Below are 20,240 nucleotides of genomic sequence, written 5' to 3' on the forward strand. Positions count from 1 at the left end.
AATGTGCTTGTCCCAGGAAGGGGAATCTCTACCCGGCTGGAGTGAGTGGCCCCAGCTGGCATCCCACTGTCCGAGACGGCTGCCCCTACTCCCTGCATATCTGGTGGTCGCAATTAGGTGTGGCAAGCACACGACAGTCTTTAGTGGCGAAAGCCATCCCCTCATCGGAGCCAGGACACCGGTGACGCCATGACCCAACGGGCCCCCACACTAGCCGCAATCGCTCTACACCTTTCTGGACAGTAGTGGCCCCTGCTGAAAGACCCTATCCAGCCTTGGTTCCGCTGCTCTTTTGTCCCTGCCTGAATAGGCACTTCAGGGGGGCAGGAGAGCATGTCCAAGGCCAGGAACGCCAAGGTGAAACCCCTGAAGGATAACTTTGGCCGATCCCAGTCTATCCCCAACATGGCTACCACAGCGCCGGAAGCCAAGACACCAAAGCATCAAACGCCCTCTGGGGACGAACCCATCATGAAGGCTTTCCTGGAGTCGCTGTTCCTCACTCTTAGGGAAGATATCCAGTCGGTGAAGGCCGAATCCGCCACGGAAATTAAAGAAATTCGTCAAGATGTCGACAGCGATGGAGAGCAGGTGGCCACACTCGAGGAGAAAAGTGACTCCACGGTCACAGACTTGACGACGCTTCAACAAGAAGTCCTCAGGTTGCAAGACCAGAACATAGATATGCAAATGCACCTGGAGGATATGGAAAACCAATCCCGCCGACATAACATCCGGATCCGGGGGGTGAGGACCACCGACGATACCCGGGACCTGTTTGCCTTCGCCACCAACCTCTTCTGGCACATGGTAGCTCCCAAGAGGCCGACGTCGTCTTGGATAGGGCACATAGAGTGGGGCCGCCTCGTGGGCCCAACGTGCCACCGGCGGACATACTGGTGTGCGTGCAAGACTTCAAGACCAAGGAATCTATCCTCTCCAAGGCAAGGACTCTCCATCCTATCTCATTCCAGGGTCACTCCCCGGTACTGTATCAGGACCTAGCACTGATCACGCTGCAGCGACGTCAGCAGTTCCGCCTTGTGACCGACCATCTACGGCAACAAGGGATCTCGTACTCCTGAGGGCACCCATTCCGCCTCATCTTTCGATACAACGGCAAACTTCACCAGCTTCGCTCGTTGATGGATGCCTGCCATCTACTGGGCCTGACGCTGCCAAGCGAGGAGGGCAACACCGATGGATTGAGGGTGGAGCCGGAGATCTCCCCATCAGGCTGGCAACGACAAGATAGGAGAAGGCGCCCTCAGAAACCGCCTGCCTTGGAGATCACCCGAAGCCAACAAGACGCTCTGGCTGCAGCTATGGGGGCCCTCGCTGGAGAGAATTCGGATGACAAGTGAAGGCCTTGGAATCTGTCCCCCTTTTTTTCTTCTTTCTCTTTGAACCCTCTTACTGCATCTTTGCTGGTTCTGGTTCTGGGTGGGCGGCGGGGGGAGGATCTTCCTCCTTATTGTCCCCATTATGGACCCCAACTGGTCGCCACACCAATAGTCCTGGGTCAACGGACCTTATTCAGGGTCTGTTCTTGTTCACACTGTTTCTGGGCTAGGGAGGGTTGGGTTTTGTCATTGTGTGGGTGTTTTTTGGGTTTTAGTTTGGGTGTTGTTCCCCCCCGTCCACCTTCCCTTCCCTCCCCTCCCACCCCACCCCCCTTCCGGGTGCCAGAGCCCATCCTCAGCATCACTCACCTCTCCCCCTCTAGTTGTAAGCAATTGAGAGGCCCCCTCGGGGCTTGGTCCGGCCAGTTTCCCCTTCGCACGACACACGGCTCAGAAACCACTTAGAGTACTTACACACAATGTACGCGGCCTCAACAACCAGATCAAACGTAGGGCAGTTCTCCACTATTTAGAACAGTCATCCGCTGATATCTGCCTCCTGCAAGAGACCCACCTCCTCCCCAAGGATCACCATAGAATGAAGTCCTGTGCATTCCCCAAGCAGTTATTCTCCTCTAACTCCACTAAGAAGGCCGGGGTTGCTATTCTAGTCTCCAGCTCCTTTCAGGGTAAGGTCCTCCAGAAGGAAGCCGAGATTAAGGGCCGCTGACTCACTTATCAGTTTCTGGTGGCAGGGACTTCCCTCATTGTGGGTTCGGTTTACGCTACCAATGAAGGACAAGGGAAATTTTTCCACACACCACTCACGGAGGCGACAGCTACTTCTGAACGACGATTGCTGTTAGGGGGAGACTTAAACGTGGTGTTCAACTATGTCACTGACCGTTATTGCCAGCGTGCAACACAGGCTGACTTGGATCTCCTGCGAAAGCTTGGTCTCACAGACATGTGGTGCCACTTTCACCCTCATAGCCGCGCTTACACGTACTACTCGGGGGCACATAAAACGTATGCCAGACTAGACTACTTCCTCAGCTCCACCCCATTACAAGCCATTGCGACAGACACTGAGATTCTCACTGCATCCCTCTCTGATCACTCCCCAGTCCTAGCCACCTTCCAATTCCCACACGCTCGACAACCACTGAGACACTGGCGCCTGCGCGATGCCCTACTACACCAGACATCCACAGTCACTCCGATCAAGACGGCCATTGCAAACTTCCTGGCCCGGAATGCCAATCCTGATACGTCACTAGCGATGCAATGGTCTGCCCTTAAGGCGGTGTTACGGGGTGAATTCATCGCTATATCTACGGCCGATAATGTGGAGCGCAGTCAAAAGCGGGCTGAACTAACCACGCGGGTGGCGGAGTTAGAACAGATGCATCAGCGCACAGGTGCTGCTAGGGTCTGGCGCCAGCTCTGCGTGGAAAGGAAACCACTCTCAGCGCTGAACCAGGACAAGGCTGAATATTCGGCCCTTCGTCTCCGCCACTCCTATTACACCGGGGGTGACAGATGTGGCCGCCTCCTGGCTCATAAGCTACATGAAGCGCGACAGCATCAGGGAGTACATGGGGTGCGCTCACGTCAGAGGACACAGCCATAGCTGAAGCTTTCAGGGACTTTTACGCAGACTTCTACACGAGCGACTCCCTTGACGCTCTCCACAGCCTCGACCACCTAGAGGCCGCACAGATCCCCGCGCTATCACCAGCGCAGGCAGACTACTTAGACAGGGATATTGGGACAGAGGAAGTAATCGCAGCAATCTCCCGCCTTCGGCTCGGGAAATCTCTGGGACCGGATGGCTACTCAGCAGCTCTTTATAAAACCTTTTGTGGCCAAATTGCCCTTCTACTACGAGACCTCTTAAACACCTTTGCTCAAACTGGAGCTATCCCCGGGGAAATGTTGGAGGCGTCTATAGTAGTCATCCCAAAGCCTGGAAAAGACAAGACACTCTGTAGCGCCTACAGACCTATCTCCCTCCTAAACATTGATATAAAACTCTACACAAGCATTTTAGCAACCCACCTAGCGCCTTACATGCCCCAACTAGTAGAACCAGACCAAGCGGGGTTTATACCACAAAGACAGACTAGAGTTAAGACTAAAAGGGTACTGCACCTCATTGAAAAGGCCTCTCGCACCTCGGGGGATTTTATGCTACTGGCCATAGACGCAGAAAAAGTCTTTGATAAGGTGCATTGGCCCCATCTAGAGCAAGTCCTGATGAAATTCGGCTTTGGGGACAAACTACGCACGCGCATATTGAACTGTTATCGCTCACCTAATGCAACGGTTCGAGTGAACGGCCAGACGAAGTCCCAATTCTCCATAGGCAGAGGCACGAGGCAGGGGTGTCCTCTTTCCCCCTCCTCTTCGCACTCTACATGGAACCGTTGGCACGGCGAATTAGGCAGCATCCCCTCATATCTGGGAGTAAATTCGGCGGGGATACTCATACCATCAGCCAAATGCAGATGATATCCTACTTTCCCCTCTCTAACCCAATCCAAGCGCTGAAGGCTCTCTTTATTGAACTACATGACTTCGCGCGGGCGTCAGGGTTTAAGATTAACATGGACAAATCGACCGCCCTAGATATCTCCCTCACACCGCAAACACTAGCCCACATCCGAGAAGAACATTCGATACAGTGGTCCATTTCTACCATAACATACTTGGGAGTGCAGCTGGGCGCTACCATTCCTGCCACTGTCACTGCCAAGTATGAGAGGCTCTGTACTCACATCTGTAAAGAGTTAGACCAATGGAAACATCACACACTGTCTTGGCTCGGCAGGATAGCGGCTACTAAACTGACCATACTCTCCCAGATACTATACCTCTTCCAGACGCTCCCCCTGCGTCCACCAGCAGGCTGGATCCAGCAAACCCAATCAGATTTAGCGCGCTTCATATGGCAGGGGCGCAAACCCAGATTCAAGCACTCCATAGCAATTCTACCGCCGGAACGGGGTGGTGTGGGGGTCCCTGACTTGCAGCTATATTTTTATGCTTCACAGCTTACTTAGTGGGATGGAGCCGTTTCGAATCCGAGAAGCGCTGGTTGTTCCAGGACCAAGCAGTAGCCGGTATGCCCCTGCAGGATATCCCTTCTCTCCCTAAAACACGTAGGCAGCCTAACCTATATGCCTCTTACATCACGAGCACCACAATGGAAGCTTCCGATCGCACTGACACTGCTCATAAGCTTACGACGCTCCCCTCCCCACTCACACAGCTATTTAACAACCCATAGTTTCGCCCGGGCACTGTTGCCAAGGCCTTCGAACACTGGCGCCCCATTCCCAGTAGAGCACTGGGTCATCTTTTTGACTTTGAAGGTATTATCCCATTTCCGCGAATCCAAATAGATTACGGTATTCCAGAGACAGAGAGGCTGTCCTACTTGCAGCTCAGACACTGGGCTCTCCAGCCACAAGTTCGGCCTGGCGCCCAGCGACAATTGACCACGTACGAGAAATGGCCCGTCACCCGCTCTACCGACAAAAAACTCATTTCAGACCTCTACAAGCATTTATTGCTCACCACTAAACACACATATAACGCAGGGTGGGCACGATAGGAGAGGGAATTAGGCTGCACGTTTACTCACAAGGAATGGAACAGCATTTATTACAGGGCACCACACAGGCCTCACTGAGACACTGACCAAGGTGGTAACCTACTGGACTACACGCCGGAACGTCTCCATCACTTCGACCCCCACCTGAGTGCCTTGTGCTGGAGGGGCTGCGGGCGGTGGGTACACTGGAACATCTCTTGTGGAGCTGTGATCTCATCCAACCACACTGGTCCCATATCATAGACGAAATAGACTCTCACTTGGACTCACAACTACCACGTTTCCCAGCCTACATTCTCTCAGGCCTACCCAACCCACTAATGTACCCAGCCAAGTCCCGAAAGGGGTGATTGATTGCCATCGCCCTGGGGGCAGCCACTCAGAATATACTTGTACACTGGTGATCTCCCCAACCTCCACCGCACTCCGGATGGCTACAGAGACTATGGATGGTGCTGGGGATGGAGAAACTGACTCTCACTCTGGTGGGTAGGGGGTCCAAGTTCCCTGAGCTATGGCGCCCCTTTCTAATGCTGCTCATAACAGAATTCAGGGAGCTGACCTGCCCTAGATACCTACGACTACTGCGCCTGGCTGACACACAAATACCACAGGTGAGCTCTTCACACAAAACTCGTTGACCACGATGAACCTCAATGTGCTTCACACTTCCCCATTTCCCTTGTTGATGTACTTGGTATGGTGGACGGGGGTTGGAGGGTGTGATTGTTGGGTTTCACCCCTTTTTTCTTTTTTTTCGATGCATTACCTCTCTTTGCACTGTTGACTATTTGCTCTGACAGACCCGCTCCATGCATTTACTGGTGTAATAACGCTAACTGTGACACTTGTCTGTATTAAGTTGACTTTGAGAGCCGAGGGTCGTGTTCTCACCTTTACTACTTGTTCTGAAAATCAATAAAAGATTTAAACCATAAGAATGTGCGAGAAAAGGGGTTTCTGGATGGCTAGGGTATTTACCTAAGCCAGGCAGAACCCACCACTCTTGTTAGAGTAAGGGAGTTACACACATAAGATAACCCTTGCTCACACTCTTGGTAGCTTGGCAGAGCAGTCAAGCTTATCCCAGAGGCAATGTGTAAAGCATTTGCGCAACACACACACACACCACAAAAGAGACTCTGCACAGGGTTTTTTTAAAATATCCTTTGTATTATACATAAAACACATAGACCACAATCACATAAATCTTTTTACCACTGGGCAGTGGTCATTATATCACATGTGGTGCACCGAGATAAATACCCATAAGTTGCACAGGTCATAAATCAGTTGATAGAATAGGCCAAATATATTAGATCACCATTACTTTATGTACCGTGCGGTTTTTGAGATCGAAATTGTCATCCTAATATTGACCTGTGTAACTGTCTTAACTCCTAACATTAAGGCATCCACCTGCAGTTAGGTTCCCATAAATCACCACATATTATTGTGCCCAGATCACCAAATCCACATCAGCTTCATGGCTCGGGTTTTCCCCTCCTCTGAGCACACTGATCTGGGCCAGCTGTCGGGTTGCCTGCCAGCCGCTCGTGGCCGTTTTGGCTGACTGGTTCAGAAAACAATGGCCTCTGTGGAATTCCCAAGAGGGCGAGGGGCAGAGTACAATTTCCGCGCTGGGAGCTCTTCCCGGGTCTCTGAGACACTGCTCCTCCCAGCTGTTATGGCCGTCGGCCCTGGGTGGCTGGTGCGATGGGAAGGGGCTCCTTCTCCTGTCACATTGGGAGTACCATGCATCGCCCCGCAGCAGGCACTCCTCTTGGAGTTTCGTGGTGGTTGAGGGGGCAACGGCTGGAACTCTGAGCAGCCGCATTGTTTGCCTGGCAACGCTGGGAGCTTTACTTCGCGCTGGCTGGCTCTGCTGATGAGCGGCAGCCCTGAACAAAGTGATCTGCTCTGCCTGCAGGCCTCCTCAGAGAGGCTCTTCACAGGAAGCTGCTAGAGTACTTACAACGGGCTTCCTTTGGCTTTCTGTGACAAAAGCCATGTGCACTAGTGGTGAAAGAGGGGGGAGAGCACATCCCCCCCCCACCCCCCCAGATACCAGGGATAGTGTAGCGCTGCACATACTCTGACGAGCTAACGCCAGGACTGGCAAATAGCGTTCTTCATGTGCTAGGCGGCTAATAAAAGCGCTCAACACGTGCTGTGCTTTCAAACAAAAAAAGTGACAAACACAGCGCTTGCCACTAGTACATGCCACATGCTTACCTCTTTGAAACAAAAAGTATAAGGACAGTAGTCCAGTGCAGCGCTCCTCAAACAACTTATCTAGCTCTCCTCCTATGCAGGTTTACTTTTCTTGAAGTCTTTTATCTCCCTTAAACTTCTAACAGGAGGCTGAGCACACACAAGCTCCGGGAGATTTTTTCCCAAGCAGGATAACACCACGGGGCAAAAAGAGTAAGTCGTTTTCCAACACCACAGACCGAAACCAGCAACTCCAGGCCAACCCACCCGTCACTCAGAAAAGGCAGCGCTCCTCACACAGTTCTTTTGCTCTTCTTCTTGGCAGGGTCCTCTTGTTTCTAGAAGTAATCTAAAATCTTGGGGATTTAGGTCCCCTACCTATACCCCATGTTGCCATTGTTCTCTTTGTGGCAAGGGTCTCTGAATCCAAACCAGTCTGTCCTCCCTGGTGCAGCACAGGGGGTGGAGACCGCGTTGTGCAAAGGAGACACAGCCTATTCAGGTGCAAGCAAAACTCCTCCCACCAGTCTAAATGCAAACCAGGTCTATTCAGCCTAGTGATGAGTCACCCAGGCCATGCAGGGCACACCTCAACCCCATTTGTGACCATCTAGAGTGAATGCACATACTCAGCTCATGTCACTCTAAAACCAGACGCTGAATACACAAACATTCAGAGGCACACAGAATGGTAAAGCAAGAAAATGCACACTTACTAAAAGTGGCATTTTCAAACACACAATTTAAAAACCACCTTTACCAGAGGTGTGCTATTAAATTCTGAGTTCAGAGCGCCTAAACACCATTTTTCCATCTTGTTCCAATTGAAAGTTGTACATGTAAAAAGATACAGTGCAGCCCCAATTATAAGCCTATGGGACAGATCGCCTTTCAATAGTGAAAAACAAAATATACAGTATTTCACAATCAGGACATGTCACACACACACACACACACACACACACCAGTACATGTCCTACCTTTCACATACACTGCACCCTGCCCATGGGGGTACCTGGCGACTACCTTAGCGGTGACTTACATGTCAGAAAACAGAAGGTTAGAGCCTGGCAAGTGGGTGCACTTGCCAGGTCAACATGGCAGTTTAAAGTTGCGTGTGCAGACACTACAGTGGTTGGTCTGAGACACATTTACATGGCTACTCATTTGGGTGGCACAATCAATGCAGCAGGCCCACTAGTTGCATTTGATGTACAGGCCATGTGACACTCAGTGCACTTTACTAGAGACTTACCAGTAAATCAAATATGCCAATCATGAATAACCAATTACAATTTACACATAGAGCATATGCACTTCTTTAGCACTGATCAGCAGTGGTAAAGTGCCCAGAGTCCTATAGCCAACAAAAACAGAGACAGAAAAATAGGGGGCAAAACGTTTGGGGATAAATCTGCAAAAAGGGCCAGGTCTAACAGAATGTTATACCTGTTATTCAGAAAAGAAATAAATGCATGTTTTTAAATGCTGAAATATTTCATTTGAATGAATATTTAGTAATGATAAAATTGGATTTCTTGTCTTTATGATATGCAAATGTATATTTTCTTAATTATTTAACACAAATGTTCAACTTAGATCCAGGAGGGGAGTATCAGAGCGCCTGATATGTGAAAGAACCACTCACTATATCAAAATGTTCAATTTAAAATTATTTATGTAAACTTATGTTGCGCTCCTGAAATACTGGAATGGTTCTGTGTCACTTCACAACCCTTGATATAATATCTTTCAATCTGATTTACAGAACGTCCATCTCTTAATGCTAACAATTTTTCGACACTAGTAGACAATTCAATTGCACATGTGACAGATTACATGTGCGCCGAAATGGATGAAAAGCCATGTAGACCCAGTTCAGGTAAAATATTTATATTCTTATCATGTCATTAAATGTGATCAACTTTCCCTATTTTCTCCCAAAGAGATTTTTATTGATGAATGTTTTACATGTCTGCATAAAGGATGGCTTCATAATCAACTCACTCAGCTGCCCCATATCCAAATCTTTCTTCATGTTTTTTTTCCACTATCTTCCACCCAGTGATAGAATGTCCAAAATAACTATGCACATTTTCTTATTTTCATCCTCAACATGAATTTGAGCTTGCTTTTTTGATGTTTACTTTTATTCCTGTATTGTCATTATAGTCTGTTTATTATCCAAATTTGCTTATGTTATTGTTTGCTCCATCTAGGAGCTGGATCCCTGGTATTTGTCTGCACATTACAAATAAGAAACATTTACAATAACTTTACATGTATATAATACCCAATTAGCATCCTTTATTAACATGGCATGCTGTTCTTGTACCAGTTGTTTCATTCCTGATTAAGGAAGAGGATGATAGCTATGTCGTGGAGAAAAAGCCTGCGGAGCAAAGAAATGATGTCTTCAAACAAGGAGGTGGGTAAATAAGTTATACCGTGTATTTTTCTGAGTTGATGTTCAGGGTTAGGCAACCTTAAGTCACTAGAAATAATGATGAACCCTACAGTGGTGACATCAATTTTATTGAGTCCCTGTCTAGCTTGTAACTGTCTATCAAAAGATCTCATCCCTTAAAGACACTGGGACAAGGAAAATGGAACTACTGTCCAAAAACCGTAACTAATGTCAATAGATCTATCTATCGACACTTTTTTTTACCTTGACCCCATCCTTTGACTGATCTGCACAAATATTGTGAAGCTGAATCCAAATCCGATTCACTTGTGTGAAATTTTCTTCAAACAAGATTTTTCAAACAACGCCAAAAAGTATTAAGAAAACAAAGAGAATACTTTGAAAAGCATATTTTTTGTTTTCTTAATAACTTTGGAAATGTTTAAAGAATCAGTATGAACATTTTCTTGAAAGAAGTTAATCCGATTTGGGTTTGGCTTCACAAGATATATGTAGCTCCATCAAGGGATGGGGCGAAGGTTTAAAAAGTAAATTTTATAATTTTAACTGTTATAGAAATTGTAGGTATGGTTTAGACTTGGGGCTTGATTTGGGCTTTGACAGATGGAGTACAGTCCATCTGGGTGGCAGGGGATATTACTTTTGCCACCCTGCTACTGTCCGCTAGGTTTACAGATAACAGCGGGCCCATTGGTCATCTCTCAACATTGAAGGGAACACATCCAAGATAGAAAAGGTTTGGTTGACGTACGCTTTAAGTTTTGACTGTCCTCCACCAAACTTTTAGCTTTTTTTTATTTTAAAAAAACAATCCTAAAGTAGGAGTTTGACTTGGAAAAACAGAGAGCTAATGACCTTCACACCTGTAGAGATTTTTTGCAGGGTGTGGGGATCATTTATTTTGTCCCCCACTTTCAAGTTTTCCTGCGTAGTTATGGTGGGTACACAAACCATAATTCATGCCATTGCCAGGAAAGCAGGAAATAACATTGGGAGAGCATGTAGTGGTTCCTTGAGCCACTGTCTGCTCCCAGCAATGCTATTCACCATAATTTACCCGAGGTGTAAGCTGTCCCTCTTTCCAAAACTGTTACCCCCTAAAATTAGGTGGTGGTAACTGATCAGTGGTTTGTGACCACAACTGCGATTAAAAACCATGAATACATTGTATTCTGGTGGTGCCTCTTTTCTACCACCTCCTATTTGTGAGCCAGAATGGATCAGAAATACTAATAGCAAAATGGCTTTCATACATTGCAAGCAGCAATTTTCAGTTGAAAAGTCTGTGATTTTGCAAATGACAGACTTTGTGATGACAAAATCATTTGACACATCAGGCACTAAATTACCAGACACGATTCCTTTTCTGGAGAATTGGGTGCATGGATATAAATAACATGGACATCTGTCCAACTCCCTGAATCCATGGAATATTGCAGATGACAACTAGCATGTTAATCAACTAGTTACATAGAGATTCTGACAGGTGTATTTAAGTTTTTGGAAGATAATTTCTATTTTGCATTAACCTAGGAAATCCAGTTGTAAAATCTATGTTTCCAAAAAGCTTTCCAACCAAAGAAGAAATCCAACCACAAGACGAGCTAACCAATCAGGAAATAGCTCCAGGTGAGTAGTGCCCATCTGCAATGTGATCGTATTGTGAGCACGAGGATACTGAAGGTATACTAATCCTACTAGGAAATATTCCTATGATATTTTCTGTAGAATGTTATGACTCTGTAATTTGTGGGTGATAAATGTTTAATTGTTTTTTTAAGTAAAGCTGTGGCAATTTATATTGCTACTTAGGGGCTACTTACGATGCAGTAGGAAATGCATCGTAATCAGTCGGTCGGATTCCTTTCTGACCGACCCATTTTGATGGTGTCAGTCAGAAAGGAATTTGACTAGTCATTCCGACGTGCTCAGAGAGCCTATCTGCCAGTCGGAATGACCTCCGTAATCCAAGGTTGGCTCATTCTGTCCAAGGGAATACAATGTCTAATTCCGAAGGTCTTTCTGTGCTAGCCTTTCCGACACAGAAATGCTGTTGGAAGTCGACTTTGGGGGCCCCCACCAGGGCCCCATGGGTGCAAAGCCACCGGAAGGCGGCCTAGGGGACACCATGTGCTCCCCTGTTGATTCCTACACCCCGTGGCAGGCACCTTGAACTGCCTGCCACAGAGTGTAGGGGTGGACTGCACCTCTTTGTTTTACAATGAGAGCATGCATTCTGGTCGGAATGCATGCTCCCATTGTTAAAAATAGGAGTGCGACCGAACACTGTACGGTCATATCCTAATTGGTCAGAAACGATGTTGACATCGTAATTAGGCCCTTAGTTGTTACCGGCAGGAGTTAATTTCTCGAGGGACTATTTGCTGTTGCATACGCAGTTGCAACAGCAGAAAACAATCTTGTGCAATTTTATAGAGTTGAATAAATTCTCGTACAAACCCCTTTCAACTGGTTTTAAGTATTGAACTGCTAGGATTGGATTTATATATCTCATGCACATGTGGACGTCCATTCCCCCCTTCCCTGGGTAGGCATGGGGAAAAGGGAATGGGTAGGGAGACAAGAATGAGTTGGGGTGTGGGTGTTTTGACCAGATCCAATTGCTGCTGGCTGATCATTGTCACTGGGCACATGTACATTTGATGACATGTTGGTAAGATGATGACACTGTGCCAGCTTAAATCCTTTGAAAGTACATAAAACACCTTTCCTGAATTGCAGTAAGTAGGCCTCACATCTTCTATTCGTGTTCAGGTGGTGCACTCCAAAGAATAATGTAAAAAAACAAAAATTGGGCTGCATGTTAGTGGATAGTTGCACACAAATGGCAAAACAGACATAGGTTCTAAAGGGGCTGGGCACTCCAATACTTTCATAGCATGCCATTCAAGCATGGCCCTATGCCTATTCAGGGGCATTAGAGGTTCACCCTCCCTAGGCAAATACTGCGAAATGTAAATTGGTTAACACCTTAAAATTGGCTACAAAAGCTATACTTTTTATTGATAGTAAAATATATCTGGGCATGAAATCTGCTGTGATCTATCGTGTTTCAAAATTATTTCCTTCCTGAGTTGTTCTTTCTGAATTAGATTCGCTGTTTCATATACCTGAATGTAGGAATTATATATGCCAAAGCTGTGAAGTGAATTAATCCTGGTAAAAGGGGCTAAATGCACTAGGCAAAGGCCAAGAATATCTTAATGGTCCAAAGGTGAGTTTCTAGCTAGAGTAATTCCTTGTCACATGGTTTGCTCTATGGCCACTTACATGCTGTAGAGTTGTCAGTGTCTGTTAGTTATGTCAGGAAGAGACTAGCGGACCTCTGGGCATTCCTTGATTAGTGTCTTTGCCTCTGAGGTTAGGGACCTGCTGACCTCCTCGTTAGTGTTACAGTGATCCCCTGCTGGACGGGAACTTAAGCTTCAATTTATGAAATTAGAAGGAGCAACAGCTGCTAACAAGGAAGGCACATTACAACTGATTAAAAGTTGTTACTCCCTGTAACAGTTTCTAAATAAAGGGAAGCTCGAAGACGTTGCCCTGGACTAAGGCTCTGAACCTTTTTTCCATATAAGTGGCCTAAGATGCAGGTTATTTAGGACTGTACACATTAAAGAGCAAAAGCATTGCACGCCTGCTTTAAACCGACATTGCTGTTTAATTGATCACAAAACAAGGCACACGCTGTGTCCATTCACCAACTAGCTTACAGTGAAGGACTGGTCTTCTGCTGTTCTGCAAGCCAGTGCCAATATTTGTGTCAGGAGTTATTCAATCAAACAATAAATCGTACATTTGTATAGAGCACAGCTGGTTTCAGTGAAGCATCCTAGCATGAAATTGGACAGTTTTACAGCAATAAATCCAATGGCAGTAAGAGTAGGGGGATTTAGCTTTTGTCAAAGAGAAATGTTTTCAATTCTTTCTTAAAAGTTGAGATGGCTGAGCCTCCGTGAGTTGCTTGGCTGTTAAAACCATGAAAGATCATCCTCCTTGTCTTGTCTTCACAAAGTTTGAGTCATGGCGCAGAGGCAAATGGTCATTGTATAATACGATCATTTGGTGAACCGCCATTAACTGTTACACAGGTTCTTCCCCAAATATGCCCTATAAGATGCAAAGTTTCCATTTTCTGTTATGGTACATTCCATTCAATGTGCCATGTGCTTTTGAATGTTATAAAATTATAATTATCACTATTTTCCAAATTCCTGAGGCTTAGATGTCAAATGAAGTTTGTTGAGAAATGGATAGATTTCCAGCAGAGACACTTATTGTTAGTAGTGCAGTTCTGTGAGTGGTAGAAGAAAAAGACATCAGAATCTTGCCTAGCTCTCTGCCTCTGGAAGATGAGAGGGTGGCCCAGGTGATGAAAGGGGTTGATTCTGCCAGCTTATCATCCAACTATGAGTACTTTTTAAAAATAAGCTGCCAGTCATCAATGTGTAAGGAATTCTCAAAGAAAACAGAAAATAAAAATAAGCATAGTTCACAGAATCCGAAACAATATATTGTTTCCATATGTTTCTTGTTATTTCATTCCATTTGTAGTTGCATGCGTGAACCTCTGTTGGTGGCATGAGCCATTGCTGGACAGCCTGTAACAGGATGGAATATGTATTTTTTTGGACACATGGTTTTATTCACAATATCCACAGGCACAGAGAGAGGTTTGTCCTCTCAACATGGAGGAGTCTTAGGCAAAGGTCATGGGCCATGTGCTGGGTCCTATTTGTTTTAGAAGCCTAAAATAATGAGCTGAGAAGTATTTTTGTTTTTTTACAATATTCCTGTTTGTCGGAAATTCCGACTCGGTCTTGTGGAGCAGCACCAGAACTCTAATGAGAGCTTGACACTAAGGAGACTGTGGGGGCACAAGCCCTGGGAAACCATTACATCTGTTCATGACCTAGAGCCCGATTTAAAGTTTGGCAGATGGGTTGCTCTGTCACAGGATATCTGTCACATTTGTGATAGAGTACCCATATGCCAAATTCTAAATAAGGCCTCTAATATCTTCTTGACCATTTTAAATTAGCGAATCATGAGGAAAACCAATCTTATCACTATAGAGTAGACTGTGCAGTTAATTTAAATGCAATCCATCCACACACAAACTTTATGGGCCATCTCAATATCCAAAATTGGATAAAATAACATTTTCTTCCATATATCTGTTTTTTTGCCTCCTTGTTCTTTATTGTGGAGGCCAGTTTTTTTGGCTGTACCTCCTTGCTCAGGTTTTCACTGCAACAATTGTAAAGACATATATTCTTATCCCTTAAAGACATTTCCTTTTTTCCAGAAATAAGCCCCATACTACAGTCTCTCCCTTTCAGTCATGTGCTCTGAAGATGTGGCAAATTGTGCACTGGTTCAATGTTTCTTAAATTATATCAATGGCACGGACCTAGACTCTGAACCATGCAATAACTCCTACCATTTCGTCCAACAGGTTATGGAAGCAGTACCAAAAGAGAAAATAAATTCCCTGCAGCGTGCGCTGAGAAAACAGAATTAAGACATTTAAGTAGAAAAGCCAAAATCAAGAGAACACAACCCAGACGTCAGCTATGGCTGGACTTGGAACAAGAGAAAACTGTTCAGCCTGAAAGTCGTTTCAGTAGTCCTGTGTATTCCAATGCAAATCTTGAGATTCAGCGGAATGAAAGGTCTGATGATTACAACAAATGTGAGAATAATCTGAGGATTGAAAATGTTGTTACATGTCAACTGAACACACAGACAGAGAGAAGTTGGCAACCTCATGAATATTATGAAGCCGAAAAAACCTTATCAGCAAAACACCATTTAAGAAACGAGCACACACATCCCACGGAGAAGCATCACAACAGTAATGAAGGTGACAAAAGCTTCAGTTTGATGGGATGTCAAGTTGAACAAAGAAATGTGCAGATGGGAGATAGACAGTATCAATGTACTGAATGTGATAAAAGCTTTAAACATAAAGAATCTCTAATTGAACACCAGAGAACTCACACAGGGCAGAGGCCCTATCATTGTACTGACTGTGGGAAAAGTTTTATTCGGAAGCGGACTTTGATTGCACATCGGAGGATACACACTGGAGAGAGGCCTTATCAATGTACTGGATGTGGGAAAAGCTTCAGTCTGAAGCATAATCTTAATACACACCGGAAAACATGCAGACACTATCTTTGACAGAGATAAAGATGGGAAACGCTTTCCTTGGACAATAAACATTTCTTTGAACAAGAAAATTTGAAGTGGCAAAGCAACCACTGATGTGTTGCTGACCTTTCCTCCCTTCACGTTCCCTATTGTATATATTTGCGAATGTTCAAATGACAGATGATAATGCTTCCATCAGACAAGCACAAGTATGACCTTCACACCTGTACCTATGTTTGTACATGTCTTCTGGTTTTCATGTGTTGATATCAACAATACAATATACATCCAATCCGTGAAAGAATCACTTTCCATTTTCGAAAAGTTAATACTTTAAAATGGTCTATACATCTCCTCATATTGTGCACTGTAAGTTAAAGTCTTGTTTAGGTCCTTCCGGTCAGTAATCCAATGTTTCCTTTGTTTTTGCTTCTTAGATGGCTGGACGCCTTACCAATACTGTCTGTAATTTTGTTTTCAGTTTATCATCTTCAGAAATCTGTTCATATCTTACCCTCTATGTCTTCTTCTCTTATGTTATATACGCTGTAATTTCTGTTTTGAGGTGTTTTTCTATCAAATTCCCCTTACCACTCCTCATTGTTCCACCCATTTGTGGGTCTCATAAAATGTCAACACTTCTATTACATTAAATTTGGTGTGCAAGTTCATGAGATAGTCTGTAAAGTTGTATGTTTAAATCAAGAAATGCAGCTGCAGTAAATTGCTGCTGTACTAATGGCACACACCTCTCTCAGCTAGTAATCTCATTGGTACTGCAGGGTTAGAGTATTCCTTTCACTTAAATGCTGCGCACTAATTGGCAAGAGTGGCATAATTTCAAGCTACTAAAAATGCCACTGGCTTTAAAAAATATATATACTCCTTGCACAATGTAATGTAATGCAAATGATATGCACATTTTGATTTACTTTCTATCATTACAGGATTGTTCTCCCACAAAACCTACCCTACTGTTAAGAGAATTGAGAATTGAACTTCATTTTAGTGGCTATGATTATTGTATTGTAAAGGGGAAAACTTGTAGTAATGTCCTGAAAGCCTATGGCCATTCAGTTATTCTTGGTGGTTATACATTTACTTTCATCAGTAATGTTACTGCTGATTGTATATGAGTGAAGCCAATATTGCTACCAACTTTTTTTGTAAAGAAAAGTGTAGAACCACTTTAGGTCAATTGCAGATTGTGTTTTTGTTATTCATCCTGTCCTTTCTGTATTTTCTGTTCAGACATTTTCCACACTGCACATAGGTCCGTGAAACTGTAACGGGTATTATTTGTACATAAACCCTTATTTAACTTATGTTTCTTCTTAGTTTCATTATCTAATTCTATTTCTAAAGTTCAGTGTCATAAGAGTAATACAAGTTGGGTAAAAAATATATTTAATTTGTATTGTCCTTGTCTTTTCTAAGCTCCAATTCACCCTGGGGTAAAAGTTGAAATATAACCAACATATGACATCAACTTATCAGTGTCAACAATTGAGTTTTTTCTGTTGGCCAATTTATTCACAGATGGTGAATAGAGCTGTTAAAGTAGGATTCTTCAGACACTAGATACATCGGCCCATTTCTTTATTTGCACCCTTTATTTTGTGTGTTCCTTGTTAGTACTACATGCTCATGAAATTGTGAGTAAACTAGTGTTAAATCAAGCAGTGCAACCAGAAGCAAACATTTTCCAGAAGTCATTGGTAAGCTTCTAGCGAGTGAGGCCCTACTCATGGGTGAAGGAATTATGAATGGGAAGCCTGATAACTGTAATTGATCTAAGAAATTTTGGCACATGACTTCGGCCAATTATCATATTTTGTCTTCTTTCATTAAACATAGCTATACTCTACCAGATTTTCCCAATAGACTTTTAAACAAACCCATTTCCTTATGCCATAAACAGGAAACGGGTACTGGCAAATCTCTATAGCTTGCACTGTGTTAAAACTTAATCACTTGATCCAGCCAAAATACACAATATATCAATATTTGGAAAATGTACTTTGACTTTACATATAATGTATGTTTAGTGCTTAAAACAAACGCACAAGCAAAGTGCTGTATGGCCAAACCACTTTTTGGACATACTAAGAAGTTTACCCTGGTCAATAACAGGCAATGAAATGCCCATCATCGGAAAATAGGAGGAAAGAGGGAAATTAAACAGAGCAACTGCCACATCTTTCTAATTATACAAAATGTGCCCATTCTGTGTACTAGAAAAACAAAAAGGAGAGCAAGGGTTATGTTCACCAAGGTGAACGGGGAGTACTCCTGTACCCCTGGGTATAATTGCAGAAAAACAAATGAAGGAGTACCACCAGCAAGAATTCACAGTTTGCCGTAGTTGGTGGAAGCAGGGAAGGGGAGGGAAACCTCCTTTTGTTAGAAACCCCTCACTCATCACCTAGTGATGACATGCTTCATCATCGGGGTCCACCCTAATGACCTAGCATCATCAGGGTGTGCTACAACACCTGATTACAGTGGAGCAGGTTGTGAGTGATGGTGCGTGAAAAAAGAAAAGGTAAGTGTGTTAAAAATTGTCCTGGTTTGTACTTGAAGAAAATAAAAAAATGTATTAGCAAGCAACTGGACAATATTAAAATCGTGGTGAGATAAAGTGAGGGCAGTAATGAGCCCGTGTTTCTCTCTATGTGTTAGGTCTACATGTTTCAACCTTCAGGGTTATGGTAAACCAGGTTTTCCTCAGGACCTTAAAACCAAGTTGGTGGACGGTCTGCGCAAACTACGGCAAACTGTGAATTCTTGCTGGTGGTACTCCTTCATTTGTTTTTCTCCCATTCTGTGTACACCAATCAATTTTTCTGTTGTGGTTCTGTCCTTTCATATTTGTTAAGGGAAGGAATAGGTCCTGGTTTGTATAAAGCTCTAGTCTTCAGTGTGTATAAGTCTTCACTTAGTTTTGGTAAAAGGAGACATCTCGCAGAAGTAACCATGGGTCACACTAATAGATTTATTCAGTGTCCCAGGATTGTCATCATAGGTGTGCTCCTGTGAGTAAAAGTATGAGGGAGAAGCCACAAGTATGTTCTTGTCTGCAAACTTAATTTCTTTCTGGGTTAATTGTGTTGTCCTCTAGAGAGCTGCATCCTAGTTAGTTCCTTTATATGTCACTGTTACCTTAGTGGTAATCTCATATTAAAGACACCAGTTACATTGTCTTTCTGAGCTTAAAAATCATTCTAGGCAGACCACTAATCATGAATTGGTTGTGTCACTTTGTGCACTATTAAAATCTATATCTCATGTTTCATCCTGGTAGTTCTGCCTGGCCAACATGTTTAGTTGTCAGGACATTTTTGACAATTTGTTCAGGGCCTGAGAACCAGCAGTCATTTAGAGTCACCAAAACACTGTAAATAGAAACAGAGAAAATGAAAATTCAGGACCCTTACCTCAAAAGAATTTTCTTAGAAAGTGCCCTTATAGTAATATTAATATGATATGTAACGTAAGACCATTATTGGAGTTACATGATAGTGGGTTTCACCATATGTCTGTTGATTTTCTGGTGTATTACGTCCTAGGTATTGTAGACAAAAACAAACCTACATATTCATTTACAAACTACTTTCAGTGGGATGGTTTTATTTAAGGCTTCAGAACACCAACCCATATTATTTAGCAAAGTTAGCCCCATTTACAAAGAATTTATAGTTCTTGCAATGTTATCAGCCCACCATGGTTTATAGAATATGGTGGAACATTAGCAAGCTAAAAAATACAAGTGTTTATATGCACTCATCTTGAGCAATTACCTATTTCCTAGTCTTACTCAAAAACCATGTTGAAGCATAATGTATCCAGGTGAAGGCTGGAATGCAGAGTTGTTTTGGTATTGTGCAATTAGATATCTGACTACTCGAGCTCCCAATGATTATTTCGGTAATACAAACCCAGAACGTGAGAGAGTACAGGTAAACCTAAGAGACAAAGGAAAGCCTGTGTGAATCACAGGTTTTGTGAGGAGAAAGCTGGCACTTTTTGAGCGGTAAGGTGGCGGGGAATACCTGTATTGTGAGGTCAATGGGGGAAGAGCATCCATGCCGGTTGAGCGATCATTGGCTATTAAGTATGTCATTACAGTACCAGCCACTCTTAAGGCAGTCCAGATGTGTAGAGCGGTAGCTGGCTCAGCCATACTGAGTGTGGCTGGTGTAGTGTTGAACATAATATTTTCCTGAAAAATGTGTCTAGATTGCTAACCTGTATTTCATGAGGGCATTCATAATAGTTTTTTTAATGGTTATACCCAGCTTCGGAAGCAGCTAAATGAGTTTCTATATTACTGCTCTATTCCCTCGCTATATTACTGAGCACAAAGTGCTAATCAGTATTTGAGGCTGATAGACTGCCTAGGTCATGGTAATAAATATACATTGTTTGTAAATTAAGATCCCCGTTAGTATGGGTACCT

General features: G+C 44.0%; 1 protein-coding gene across 1 annotated transcript in view; it reads left to right on the forward strand.

The window, feature by feature from the left end:
* The window catches only part of LOC144755280 (uncharacterized), a 50,428-nt gene extending 33,158 nt beyond the window's left edge, over nucleotides 1-17,270 (forward strand). The window contains exons 4-7 of the mRNA XM_078644051.1: nucleotides 8,945-9,058; nucleotides 9,515-9,604; nucleotides 11,138-11,233; nucleotides 15,084-17,270. Coding sequence (XP_078500177.1) covers nucleotides 8,945-9,058; nucleotides 9,515-9,604; nucleotides 11,138-11,233; nucleotides 15,084-15,811 — 1,028 coding nt within the window. The 3' untranslated portion in view covers nucleotides 15,812-17,270. The remainder of the gene's footprint in view (nucleotides 1-8,944; nucleotides 9,059-9,514; nucleotides 9,605-11,137; nucleotides 11,234-15,083) is intronic.
* The last annotated feature ends 2,970 nt before the right edge of the window (nucleotides 17,271-20,240 follow it).

The sequence above is a fragment of the Lissotriton helveticus genome, chromosome 5_1, assembly GCF_964261635.1.
Source record: "Lissotriton helveticus chromosome 5_1, aLisHel1.1, whole genome shotgun sequence".
NCBI lineage: Eukaryota > Metazoa > Chordata > Amphibia > Caudata > Salamandridae > Lissotriton > Lissotriton helveticus.